The following is a 13,480-nucleotide window of genomic DNA, read 5'->3' on the forward strand; positions in this document are numbered from 1 at the left end:
AGTACTGGTTCTCTCTCTCTCTCTTTTTTTTTTTTTTGTTTTTGTTTTTGCTTGGTTTTGATTTTTCTTGGAATTGTGGTGCTTTCTGCTGATGGTGTGTGTGCGCCTTCCGTTGCAGGGTTTGCAGCCGTTCTGCTCGACTTAAAGGCCCAGGGATTTGGCTTCTGTCCAGTGTGTTTTGGAAACCATGGGACACCACTGCGCTAACGTGTTTACATGCATCTGCTTCTGTCTTAGTGGCTGCTATGCCTCCATTATCTGTACATAGAGACCCTGTTTGATGTCACCAGTAAGGATCAGTGCTGAATGGAAGATAACCATTATCCTTTTGCCAGAGTCAGAAAATAGTGAGAGGCAATTTAATTGAAGAAACTTGAGGATTTGCTTTATTTGCCACAGTGTTCTTTGATACGAGTCTACAGTCAGAAATGTTGCATTGATTAGGAGGTCCTTGGGCATTATGTTTTTCAAGTGTCCCATGACTGCTCCATACTATCCTCCTCCCTGCACAGTGAACAAAGTTTAGTTCCAGTGAAGGGAGAGAGTTCTGTCCTCAAGAGTTAAGAGTCAGCACTATACTGCGTAAAATGGTGTTAGGTTGCTGCTACAGAGTTGCCAGGCGCAGGGAAATGGGAAGCTAGTCAAGAATTTCTGAGAAAAAGTGGAAAAAGGATAAAAGAGGAAGAAATACCTCTAATGGTGGATGGGAAAAGTTTAGACTTTACCTGAAAATGTTTAAGTGTGGGAAAAGATTAGAGATAAGTAACAACAACAAAAAGACAGCAAACAAACATCTTGACTTTCATATAGTGGTGGAATTCAAAGGGCTTTAAGGATGAACCTTCCAGGAATGACAGAGTGTGCCTTACAGAATTTCTGCTCAATGTGTTCTAATATTTGGGTCAAATAGGTTATTTTTGTAGATTCTAAACTAATGACCCCAGGTTATCTAAGCCCAGGATAGAACCAGAAGATGAAGTATGTAACTTGCTGTAGGGTGGAAAGTGTGTGGGGGCATTTGGGGCCGGGAAAGGGAGGCAGAGGTAGAGAATTCAGTCAGATGTGTGTTCTAGGCCCAGCTTTGCCACTAATAATAATTATGGCCTTGAACAAGCCATTTTCTGTCTCTAGCTCTTCAAGAGTGGGGTTTAGTGAACTCTAAGGGCCTCTCCGCTCTAAAATGTTTACAGCCCATGATACCAACACATACTGCATTCTAGTTATATTATCTCCACAGTGGAATGTGTTTTAAACAGGAATTCTGAAAAGGTTTTGTTTTGGGAATAAATATGGGCTGGAGAGAAGAACTGTGATGATTCCTTAAGAATTTTCCCGTGGCATATTTTGGAAAATACAATAGACTTCTGGCAGGAAATTTGCTTTTAAGGATCTACACTTTTTCTGCATAACTAATGGCCATGGCTGATTTGCCATAGGTTTATCAGAATTAAATGTGGGAAAAGCCATACATGTATTATCTAATTATAGAAATTACTGTTCCAAGGCCTAGTGACTCCATAGGGAGTTTATTAGTTATATAAATGATACTGCCTTTGTCTTCAGAACTGCAAGGTGGAGCCTGGTTTTCTAATTGAAGCTGAATTGGTTGGTGGTTCTTATATCATAAAACCGTGGTGTTAAAAGTGTAAGTGGATTGTTGCCAGTATAAGTACCCATAATACTCCCATTCTTTTCACGTCTAGGCCAACTGGTCTTCAGGCTGTTGTCTGCGCTAGTGGTCATTTGCTTATAATCATTGTTTTTCCTTTCTTGACTTCCTCCAAACTGGTAAAGTGAAATTCCTCATGTGGTCCTGTCTGCCCTCCCTCTTCTTCTAGTCTCCCTATCCTACCCCATCCAATTCTCAGGCCAGGGCTACAGAGAACAGAAGGCTGTGGCTCCCTATCACTGTGCACTCTTATTACAGAGCCACGGATTGTCACCAGTGAAGAGGTCATTCTTCGAGACAGCCCTGTTCTCCCCGTCACTCTGCAGTGTAACCTCACTTCCAGCTCTCACACCCTTACATACAGCTACTGGACAAAGAATGGGGTAGAGCTGACTGCCACTCGCAAGAATGCCAGCAACATGGAATACAGGTGAGAGGGACTAACAGCTCCTAGGAAGATGGGAGGGAGCAGTGAACTTACTATGGACATTCATAATCCATAATTATGTTACGTAGGAGACACATAAGATATATATGGTCCTTCTCTGGAGAGTCTAATCCAGTGTGTCTGGGGTGAGGCCCAGGAACCTATTAAAGATTTCCGACGGAGTCCAATGAATAGCTAGGCTTGAGAGCTCTAGGTGTTCCCCTCATTATGATAATAGAGAAACGGAGGGCATAAGGTGTGATTTGCTCAGGGTAACCATGCTAGTCAGTAGGAAAGTCAGAACTTGAATGCAGGTCCCTTGACTTAAGTCAGTGCTTTGAGGAATCAGAATGAAATCTGCTTTAGGACTCTTAGAGCAAGAACACTGTAAGTGATCTTTCGCCATTGGGTAGAATTCCTAGTGAGTTACCTTTTAGGAGTGATTAATATGACCATAACCAGATCAAGACCGGTGGATATAGGGCTCTTTAGTGATCTGGAATAAGTTTAGTAGCCTGTAAACATCCTTTGATGAAAGGGGGGATATTTGCTGGCTGAAGTTAAGCTGGCACCCAAACATTTGGTGCTTTTTTTTGTAATATCTAGAACACATGGCACCTCACCTTTCAGAATAGTTTGTGTTTAAAACCTAATCCCGAAAAGGATCGGCTAATCCTGTTTGGCAGGATTATGCAGTGAGAAGAAAGAGTGCACTCGAGTGAGATCAGGAAGACTTGTGTACCCAGTAGTAGCAAGGACATTCTGCAGTATTTTGCAAAATTGAGATCTTTTCATACCCCTTATTTATTGACCCACATTAATTTCTGGATCCTCCTCCTTTTCTCAAGTGAGGAAGCTAAACCTCCAAGAGTAATGACTGTTTTCCAGGCCAAATACTGTATCTAGTAAATTACAGAAGCAAGGGTTGGTTCCAGGTCTTCTGACTTTCTAGAATCTAGGTCATTTTTTTTTCCCCTGCCATTTTAGTGGCAAGCTAATCTGTCTCCACTGTAGTTTCTTCTCGTATTAAATTGGAAATATAGCCTCAGCTGTATTCTCATAGTTTGGAAAACGTTAATCAAATAGAAGTGTTTGGTGGAATGAAAGGCATATATATATTCCTGGTCTGTTTCTTAGTTTTACAAGTTTGTATTTTTTAACAACTCTTTCAAGGTACCAGACATCCAATTGTGTTTCTCTTGGGTCTTGTACTATGTCACCCATATAGATTTGAACTGTAACTATAAATTTGAGCCTGACTTTATAAAATGCTGCTCCTCCTGCTCCTCCTCCCTCTCCTCCCCTTACTCCTCTTTCTCCTCCTTGCTCCTCCTCCTCCCCCTTGCTCCTCCTCCCCTTCTTCCCCTTCCTCTTCCTCCTCCTCCTCCTCCTCTTCTTCTTCCTCTTTTTTCTTCTTCCTCTTAGTTTATTTGAAGCTCTCCAGGAGTGTTCTGCATTGTCCGTTTTTCAAGGAGTCTGTGTTCTCCCACATTTTGTGAGGAAAAGAAAAAAAAAAAAACAAACAGCCGATGAGCCCTTGAGCCACCTGTTAGCTTGGTCAGCCATGGAGCCAGTCTCAGACCCTGCTCCTGCTCAGCTGTAGGGGACATTTTCCATTTGCGTTGTTTCCCAGTTGATGGGAATGTTGTAGGGAGATTTTGAGCCCATAGGCATGGGCTCAAGCTTGGGAGTCATCTTTCTAAGTCTTTTCAAGGAACTTAGAGTCAGTCTGAGCTCTGAAGATACAGCTGCTGCTCTTTCTCCAAACTGTGGAACATTTGCTAAGAGCAGCTGACTTGTGTCTGTTTTCCAGTTGGGAGGATATTGGTTTAAGAAGAGCCACTTGTATGAGGTTTAGAAGACTCTTGGCAGTTCCTCTTAGAATATTAGGTTGCCATGGGTATGCTGAGACAGTCCTGGGGATAGACTGTGTGTCTCTCCTCATCCGTGGTCTAGTAACCCGTATTTCTTTTTTGCGATTGAACAGTAAGGTGGATAAATATGTTCGGCCACTCAGTGGTCAAGGTTTCTCTGAGTTTTTCTCAGGCATTAACTAGTGCAGTGGAGCTTTCACCATTGCAAGTTCTCTGTTTTAACCACTGAGTAAAAGAGCAGGATCTGTATAATGGTTATCAGATGTGGATTTCTCTGTTTTCGGTAATTACACACCAGCCTTACTGCATATGTTTGGGGGTGTGTGTAGGCCATAGTGTGCTGAGCTGGTGTGAAGTTGGTCATTAGGGGCAAGACAGCTTGTTAAGGATCACCTTGTGAATTCAGAGGAAGTGCTGTTCTGGCCATACACACTTCCTACAGTCCTCCTTGTCCCTCTACTTACCTTGGTTGGGATCTCTGTACAGCTATGCACTCTGAATTTACATTCACTCCATCATTTACTCGTTTATTTATTCATCCCCCTGCTATATTCCAGCGAGGCCATGAGCTGGGTGTAGATCTGTTCACAAAATAAACAGTGCCTGTCCACATAGAACTTGTTCTGTTGGGAAACTAGACATTCATCAAACAATTGCATAAACATATAATTACATGTTGTGGTGAATGCTTGTGAAGAATGACATTGTAGTATTAGAGATAATATCATGGAGGGGATGTCACTTAGATTGGGGGGTAGGAAGAAGTGATGTGAGCCGAGACTGATGCAAAAGTAGGCTAAGATTGATGGGAACTATTCTCTGTAAAGGAACATCTCATGTCAAGGCTTTTTTTCTTTTTAACTTTTTTTTTTTTAATGTTTATTATTTTTGAGAGAGAGAGAGAGGGAGACACAGAATCAGAAGCAGGCTCCATGCTCTGAGCTGTCAGCACAGAGCCTGATGCGGGGCTCGAACTCACAGACCACAAGATCATGACTTGAGCTGTAGTCTGCCGCCCAACCAACTGAGCCACCCAGGTGCCCCTTGTGTCAAGGTTTTGAGATAGGAACGAGTGTGACACGTTGAAAAACTGAAAAGAGCGCAGCAGGGCTAGAAAGTGGCTGAGGTGAGGGTACGGCAGATTATGCAGTGCTGTGGAGTTTTAGCTGCACTTAAGCATTAAAAGTGCATTTGCCTCTCTGCGGTGGGTGCTGTGATGGCAGATTTTTTTTTTTTTTTTTTTTTTTAAACTATCCCTTGGGTCCTGTTGGTGAGTAGACTTATTGAAAGGCATGCTACTGAAATACAGGGTGGGAAGAACAAGATGAGAAGAACAAGGGTCTTTAGGGAAACACAGAAAAAGGTTTGCTTTTTTCTGCTCTTATTTATTTGACTAGAACCACAAGGTGAGCAAAAAGTTTTTGGTGATGGCTCCATCCTCAATATCTAAATATAGTCCATAGTATTTTGTACAGCCCTCTATTTTGATTACTTGTTTAAGGTTAGAGACCATGTATCATTCTTTGTATTCTATCTTACTCCCAGTAAGGAGTAAAGCATTAATGTTTCATGGAGGGAGGCTTTTGCTTTTAGTTAGGAGGAGGGGAGTTGCATTCAGGGACACAGTTTGGAGAGGAGAGTCCCTGGTTACCCTCTTGATTCTTCTTTTGTTGTATATTTTGTTGTATATTTGTTCCCAGCTTCCTTACTTGATTTTTTTTCTCATCTCTGCAGGATCAATAAGCCGAGAGCTGAGGATTCAGGCGAATACCACTGTGTATATCACTTTGTCAGTGCTCCTAAAGCAAATGCCACCATTGAAGTGAAAGGTACAACCCAACAGAGGCTGCAGTGTGAGCCTCTCACTCTCCTTCTGAGACACTACCTTGCTCTGGACTCCCAGTCTTCAAGCTGTTCTTGTTCCCATTATGGGAGGCAATATAACATTATGGTAGGACTACAGGCTCAGGAGTTCAGCTGCCCAGGTTTAAATCCAAACCCCATCATCTGTTAGCTGTGTGACTATGGCAAGTTATTAGATTCTTTGTGCTCCTGTTTCCTCATTTGCAAAATCTACCTCGTGGGGTTGTAAGGAGGAATAAATAAGTTAATGTAGTAGTTTGAACCATATGAAATTGCTGTTTTTGTCTGGTAAAAGTTTGAATGTTGGCAGCTTCGTATGGTTCAACCTATGTAAATGTTTTCGAGCAAATAGTGCCGTACAAATATTATTACACAGATCTCCAATGGGCCAGAAGGATTTGGCAAAGTACGGTGTGCAGAGTGAACATAAACTATTTGTGGATAATTCATTAGAATTTTTTTTTAGTGTTTGTTTTATTTTTGAGAGAGAACAAGCGGGGGAGGGGCAGAGAGAAGGGGACAGCGGATCTGAAGTGGGCTTTGCGCTGACAGTAGCAAGCCGTGAGATCATGACCTGAGCTGAAGTTTGTTGCCACCCAAGTGCCCCATTCATTAGAATTTTAGTAGAAACTCTGGGTGCATGGCATCTTAAAGATGCAGCTGTAGCTAAAAGTTCCCAAAAGGGCCAAGAAAACTGTAAAAGTTGAAGCTACTTAACATCATGAATCCCAGCTTTCCTGTGTTATTTCAAAGAAGCAGCTGAGACCCAGAAAAGTACAGCCATGAACTCTGGCTCACAGAGTGGTTTGTGGCAGAGCTAGCATTAGAATCCAGATCTTGATTCTCAATCCCATGTTTATCCATTTTATAAAATGACCAGGGGGAGGTGGGGTTGCTGTTTGAGGTCAGACTGAAGAATTGAGGGTTTTTAAATTTTTTTCATGTTTAAAAAAAATTTTTTTTTAATGTTTTTATTTATTTTTGAGACAGAGACAGAGCATGAGCAGGGGAGGGGCAGAGAGAGGGGGAGACACAGAATCTGAAGTGGGCTCCAGGCTCTCTGAGCTGTTAGCACAGAGTCTGACACGGGGCTCGAACTCACTAGCTATGAGATCATGACCTGAGCTGAAGTCGGACGCTCAACCGACTGAGCCACCCAGGTGCCCCAGATTTTTTTCAGTCTTTATTTTGCTCAGGAAGGATACGGATTTGTTCTTCAAATCCTTGGGTGATCCTTAGCAGCTGGAGGGATAAATTTAGTAAATGGGAAGGTCCTATAATAGCAAGTATCAGATCTTTCTTAAAATATTTAGAAGACTAGAAATTCAGATTAAAGAAAGGCTTAGATTCCAAGTTTCAATGATCTGTTATTAAATGAAAGTAGTGTCTTGGTGACCCAGCCCTAATTTGTAAGTTGACGTAAGGACAGCCAGTGTCTCTTCCAGCTGCCACGTTGAATTCTAAATGCCTGAAAGGGTTTAGTCACGATGGCCTGGTAGTAGTCCACACCGGCCAGAGAATGTGGGCTTTGATTAATTCAGGGCTTTTCTTGGAGGGATCTGGGTTTATCTCTGTTTTTGAAGGATGGCACATTTGTTCAACATGAGGATGAAGGTGTGAGAAGTCGCTTTTTCTCTAAGCCTGCCATGTATCTTTCCTCACCTGGGTGAGCTGGCCTGCATGGGGAGATGTTTTACTCCTCCACGAGAGACCAGAGGCCCTGCAGCATTCCAGGCTGAGCCTTTGGCACAGCGTCCAAGTGTGGAGGTAGCAGGATGGGCGAGGGAGGGAAAGTGGTGTGTGTAGTTAGCCACCCTCCCCAAACCTAAAGGATGGTTACATGCAGTTCCTAGTCCTGGCTTCCCTGTGATAGTGCTGATTGGGCTCTAATGATTTCTAGCAGCACTTTCAGGAGTAGAGACAGAGGAGGTTTCCCATTGGCTTGGCTGCTTGAGAGGTGGGCTTCAGTGGCCCCTGAGGCAGCATCTTTCCTCACATTGTCTTTAGCAGATAGGAGGTGGTGGGCTGGGGGGCAGAGAATGGGAGGCTGCAAGCAGGAGTGATTTCAGAGGAAGTTAAAACATTCCATGGCATCTTATCGTGACTGCACGAGATGTGTGCTGTTGCATTTTACTGACAACAGCTCTGCGAGGAAGATTGGGCAGGTGGTGCTATCCTGGTTTTAGGAGTAGACCTTAAGAAAACTCTCTTTCATAGAATCCTAAGCATATGCTGTGATTAGCTTGGACAGATATGTTAGTCTCTCAAGAAAATTCACAGGGAATTCCAGTCTTTCTCCTTTCTGTCCCCTAATACCTGGATAGAAGACAGGTGAACATTTAATGTCTTATAGGTGATCCTTAGTTTAGTATGGAAAAGACTGAACATTTGAGTTTTTCTGTTTAGCTTCAAAAAGATTTGCTATAGGCCCAGGATCATATTCTTTAAAAAAAAATTTTTTTTAATGTTTGTTTATTTTTGAGAGAGAGACAGTGCAAGTAGGGGAGGAGCAGAGAGAGAGGGAGACACAGAATCTGAAGCAGGTTCCAGGCTCTGAGCTGTCAGCACAGAGCCTGATGTGGGGCTCGAACCCATGAACTGTAAGATCATGACCTGAGCCAAAGTTAGATGCTTAACCGACTGAGCCACCTAGGCACCCCTAAAGTTTATTTATTTATTTTCGAGAGAGAGAGAGAGAGAGAAAGAGAGTGAGTGAGTGGGGGAGGGGCAGAGAGAGGGGGGAGAGAGAGAATCCCAAGTAGACTCTGCACTGTCAGCACAAAGCCCGACTCGGGCCTGAATTCACAACTCATGAAGTAGTGACCTGAGCTGAAATCCAGAGTCAGACACTTAATTGACTAAGCCACCCTAGGTGGTTAAGCCACCCTGGGGGTGCCCCAGGATCATATTCTAAGCTAGGTGGTTGTGGTTGCCAACCCAATGCCTTGCATTGAGAGAGAGGGAGGGAGGGAGATGGAAAGAGAGAAGGAGCCAAGGTGGGAGGGAGAGGGAAAGAGAGAGAGAGAGAGAGAGGTTGATTGATTCCCAAAGCATTTTCATATAAACTCTGGTTTTATTTCCTTGGTGCCTCTATGGTGGGTAAGAGACAGTTACCTTTTTATAGCTATAAAGACTTGAAAAATCTGAGTAATACAGGTAAGAGGTGGTTGTACTCGAGAGAGATTTAAGGAACACGAGTGACCTCTGTTGAAAGGAGTCTCTTGAGCGTCTTCTTTGTGGTTTAACTAACTCGGCGTGTCAGGGCAATAGAATTTACACCAGACAGATCTCTTCAGCACCTGTTCTGCACTCAGTCCTTTTCTTCCCCATTTGGCTTTTATTGCATTTTAGCACCTCCTCCCTGGGGTGTTGTTTGGGCTCAGCACTGTGGGGAGTGAAGGGTTTATACTAGGCCAGAACTGGGCACTGTGCAGCAGATCAGCACATCTTGAGTTACTTGTGTGCAAGAGAAAAGAAGGCTGCAGGAATCCGAGGGAGGGGTGTGTGTCCTGGAACAGCCCTGAGGTGGCAATGTTTTCCACCTTAGTCTGTCAAGAAAGGAATTTTGAGGATGGTAATATCTACGTGTAGTAGGGAAGGCCCTGCGTCTGAAGTAGGGTTTTTTTCTTTCACTTTTTTTTTTTTCTCAAAGGCCAAGAATGAGGCACAGTGTAAACAGGAAGATACTGTTACTGTTTAGGATTACATTTCTTAGGTATCTAGCAGGTGACCTGAGCAGATGCTGGAGGTGAAAGATGGAGCAGGGCTGGCCAGGGGAGAGGAAACAGCAATGACTAGACCTTAGTGGGACCTCTGCCCCATAGCCCAGCCTCTCTGGGGATCCACTTAGATAACTCTGGGGAGGCATCTCTTTCCCCAGCTTTTCGACTCTTCAAGGTTTATGTCTTCCAGAGAGTCCACAGCTCATTACAGAGCATTTGTGATTGGATAAGTATTGAACTTTCTATTCCTGTAATTCTTTAACCTTTCTAACTCTTACTCTCTCCCTCTTCCCCTTTCTTCCTTTTCTAAAATTAAAAAAATGTGCTCATAAAAAAACCACATAAAAATGTCTGTGAAATCTGCAAAAAGGAAGAAATCCCTCTCATGACTCCTAAACCCCATCCTCTTTGTTCAGTTATTTTGATTAATCCAAGAAACAAGGAAATGGAATTTTATTCTGTTTTTAGAAAAAGATTTTGGTGGTCATCAAATCCTCTGCAACAAACATGCTACTGCCTCTTGTGAAAGGTACATCCCAGCCCTATGAAGGTCTGGGTCTCGGGTCTCATCAGGCTCATTATCTCTTCCTGCTCACTGGGCACTGCGGGTGAGTTTCAGTCTTTTGGGGGTACCAGAGCTAAGACTGATCTTGTTTTTCCCTCCATACTTCTTAGTTTTTTTGTATTTTAATATTATGACTAAATGTTAGGATCTCTTTAAGTAACCTTGTCTGGCATCCCTGTTTCCTCCTCTGTTGTGTGGCCTTACAAATGATATATTACAGTTCAGACTGGCCGAGATGGACCTCATGGTGATGACACCGAATATCATTAAGAGTAATAATACATATCTTTCATCTGTATGGCCATTTAGCATGCAGATTGTTCTCATGGTTATTTATTTGTTTGATAGGCAGCTAGTTTGGTAGGTGAGGACGCTTAGAGGTTGTGACATCCTGAGGTCAGAGCTGATGGCAAAGCTGGTTCTGACTCAGAATTGAAAAGTCTTCGAGAGCAAAATAATAATAATACCTTGAAGCTTCTAGAACACTTTGAGCATCAACTTCAGCCCAGATAACCATACCTATACTTTCTTTTCATGGTGCTACCCTGGCCTTCATTAATAAGAATAAGAATGGCTAACATTGCACATTAACTGTATGCCAGGCGCCATTCTGGGTGCACTGCTGTTTCTGTCCTCCCAGTAGTCTTCACAACTTTTGGATGGAAATGCTGTTGTTATTCCTACTTTCCAGGGGAGAAAATGGAGACTCAAGGGAATTAGATGACTTAACTGGTGTGGCAGGTAAAGAGTGGAACGTGGGTTCTCACCTGTGCTCCTGAACACTAAGCCATGTTACTGTGTACAGCATGTAACAGTTAGAAGGCCTTGGACTGAGAGTTAGAGGAATCGGATTCTGATCCTGCCCTGCCATTAAACTTGCTGTGGCCCTAACCGTTTGCTCTCCTACCTTGGGCCTCAGCTTCCACAAGCATGTGATGAAGCAGGATGAGATAGATGGTCTTGGAGGTCCTGTAAGGCTCCAGCAGTCTGTAGTTCCCTTATATGGATACAAATGAGAGGTTGGGTTATTAAAGAAAAATGATCTCTAAGCTTCTTTTCCTCATGGTAGCGCCTGTGTCACCTTCTCAACTTTGAGAATGTCACCTCAGTGTTCCCCATACTTCCACTCATCTCCCTGTCTTAGGGGACACTCCTTCTTACAGTCGCCTTGTCTCAAACACTGGTGCGAGGAAGGGTATGAAAGCAGTGGTTCTCAAACTTGATTTAATGTGCAGGCAATGTGGTCTGACATCAGGCTTTATTAAGAGCATTCCGGGTGATTATAGCATATAGCCAAGGTTAGAATCATGGTCTTAGAGGAGACTTCAGTTACTACCCACTCAGTGCTCTCTCCTGCAGGAAAGGGAAAAGCCTCATCTGCTGAAGGCAGCACAAGTCCCAGACTGCTTTAATCTTTACAGTTGATGATGAATCTACTCTGTGTAGAGAAGGCTTATTGAGCCACAAGCCAGCATCCTTGCTTCCATCCTGACCAGTCTCGTATTGCTTCTTGGGCTTAGCCCTTGGCTTAACAGTAAATCTTTTTTTTTTTTTTTTTTTTTTTTTTTTTTTTTTTAGTGTTTATTTTTGAAAGAGAGAGGGAGACACAGAATCTGAAGCAGTCTCCAGGCTCTGAGCTGTCAGCACAGAGCCGGATGCGGGGCTCAAACCCATGAACCCTGAAATCATGACCTGAGCCGAAGTCGGACACTTAACCGACTGAGCCACCCAGGTGCCCCAACAGTAAATCTTGCTGTTATCTCTGCCTTCTTCAGCCAAGCCTCTTAATTTTGCCTACAGCAAGATGAGGCGTCTTTGGGATCTGATAGGCTACATAAAGGAAGCAATGAGATCATCATATGGAATAGTATGTTTACTTAGAAACAGGCTACTCATTGACACCTTTAAGGATAGAGTTTCTTTGAAAATGAGTTGTGAGGTTATGAATTTGCTTTGAAAAGTGAGCACCAAAGAAGCAGTCTATGTAAGAAACTCCATACCATGACCCCTTTCTCGGCTCTGTCGTGCTTAACTGTATTTAACATCAGCTTCAGGTAAACATAACTCCATTGCCTAAGTGGACACTTTCTACAGCCACCAGTCTGACAGAGAAGCTGGACGCTCTGCTCTGAGTGTAGGCTGGTCAGGCAACAGAAGGTATTGAGGAGCATGAGGTTGTTCTCACCCACAGACCCAGATAATGAAATTGGGTTGGGTGTTGATGGGGAACTAAGACTCTTTTGGAGCCCCTGTATTGCCATTCATTAGGATACTGGAAGGATATCTATCCATTATCTAATTTCATTGGAGTATGTGACTAATGAAGGGAGAGAGCCAGTTAATTCCCAAGTGGGTCTGTGAGCTCTTTAAAAGTCTCTCGGGGCGCCTGGGTGGTGCAGTCGGTTAAGCGTCTGACTTCGGCTCAGGTCACGATCTCGCGGTCCGTGAGTTCGAGCCCCGCGTCGGGCTCTGGGCTGATGGCTCAGAGCCTGGAGCCTGCTTCCGATTCTGTGTCTCCCTCTCTCTCTGCCCCTCCCCCGTTCATGCTCTGTCTCTCTCTGTCTCAAAAATAAAAATAAAACGTTAAAAAAAAAAAAATTTAAAGTCTCTCTCTTCCTCCTTGCCTCCCTGAGAGGGCAAAGGGAAGTAAGGTATTTGTGTCAGACTCCTCAGACCTACCTTCAGACCAGCAGATCCTGGTTAAGCAGTTCCTTATTTACGTGGCAAGCCCACAGAAGATAAGGCATGTTAACTAATATAAGTAAATAGGCCATTAATAAAAATTTGTCCAGTATCTGACCTGATTAAACCTTACTGGAGTTACAAGCACAAGTCCTGTTTGTGTCGGCAAACAGAGAACATAATAATCAGCATCTCTTTGATGTCTTAGAACTCAAAGGCCAGAGTCTAAGCCTAGCCTTTCCTTTCCCTGACTACTAATAGGTCAATTTAAATGTTTATTTTTGACCCCGAGCTCTAGTTGATACAGAGATATAACTTAATCCTCACAAGATCTCTGTGAGGTATGTGAATATTACTATTTTACAAAAGTGAGTAATGAAACTTAAATGACTTAAAGGACTTTAAATGATCCGCCTTAGGTTACTCAGTTGGTGAGTAGTAGTCTCATTAGAGCCTAAATTCCTCTGACTTAAAGTCCACAGCTTTTTTACTTATGTTATAGTGTATGGAGTAGTTAAACTGTGACAGGTAAATCAGTCCACTACAGATCTGGAATGTTCCAGTACCTCTACAAGCAAAGATAACACTTGGACAGTTTGTTATGCATGTTGTAAAGCATACTGTATATTTTTATTTTTATGGACTCTGTTCTAGTTTGGTTTATTTCCCTTCTGTATG

At 43.1% G+C, this 13,480-nt stretch overlaps 1 protein-coding gene across 6 annotated transcripts in view; it reads left to right on the plus strand.

Annotated features, from left to right (window-relative positions):
• The window catches only part of NPTN (neuroplastin), a 74,651-nt gene that overhangs the window by 41,699 nt on the left and 19,472 nt on the right, over positions 1-13,480 (plus strand). For all 6 annotated transcript variants that reach the window (XR_008417013.1, XR_008417017.1, XR_008417016.1 and 3 more), the window contains 2 exons: positions 1,928-2,099; positions 5,705-5,799. Coding sequence is in view for 1 of the 6 variants with exons in the window: in XM_019441520.2 (XP_019297065.1) it covers positions 1,928-2,099; positions 5,705-5,799 (267 nt within the window). In the remaining 5 variants the exon portion in view is untranslated. The remainder of the gene's footprint in view (positions 1-1,927; positions 2,100-5,704; positions 5,800-13,480) is intronic.

Source organism: Panthera pardus, unplaced genomic scaffold (assembly GCF_024362965.1).
Source record: "Panthera pardus isolate Hobbes unplaced genomic scaffold, ASM2436296v1 HiC_scaffold_24, whole genome shotgun sequence".
NCBI classification, from domain to species: domain Eukaryota; kingdom Metazoa; phylum Chordata; class Mammalia; order Carnivora; family Felidae; genus Panthera; species Panthera pardus.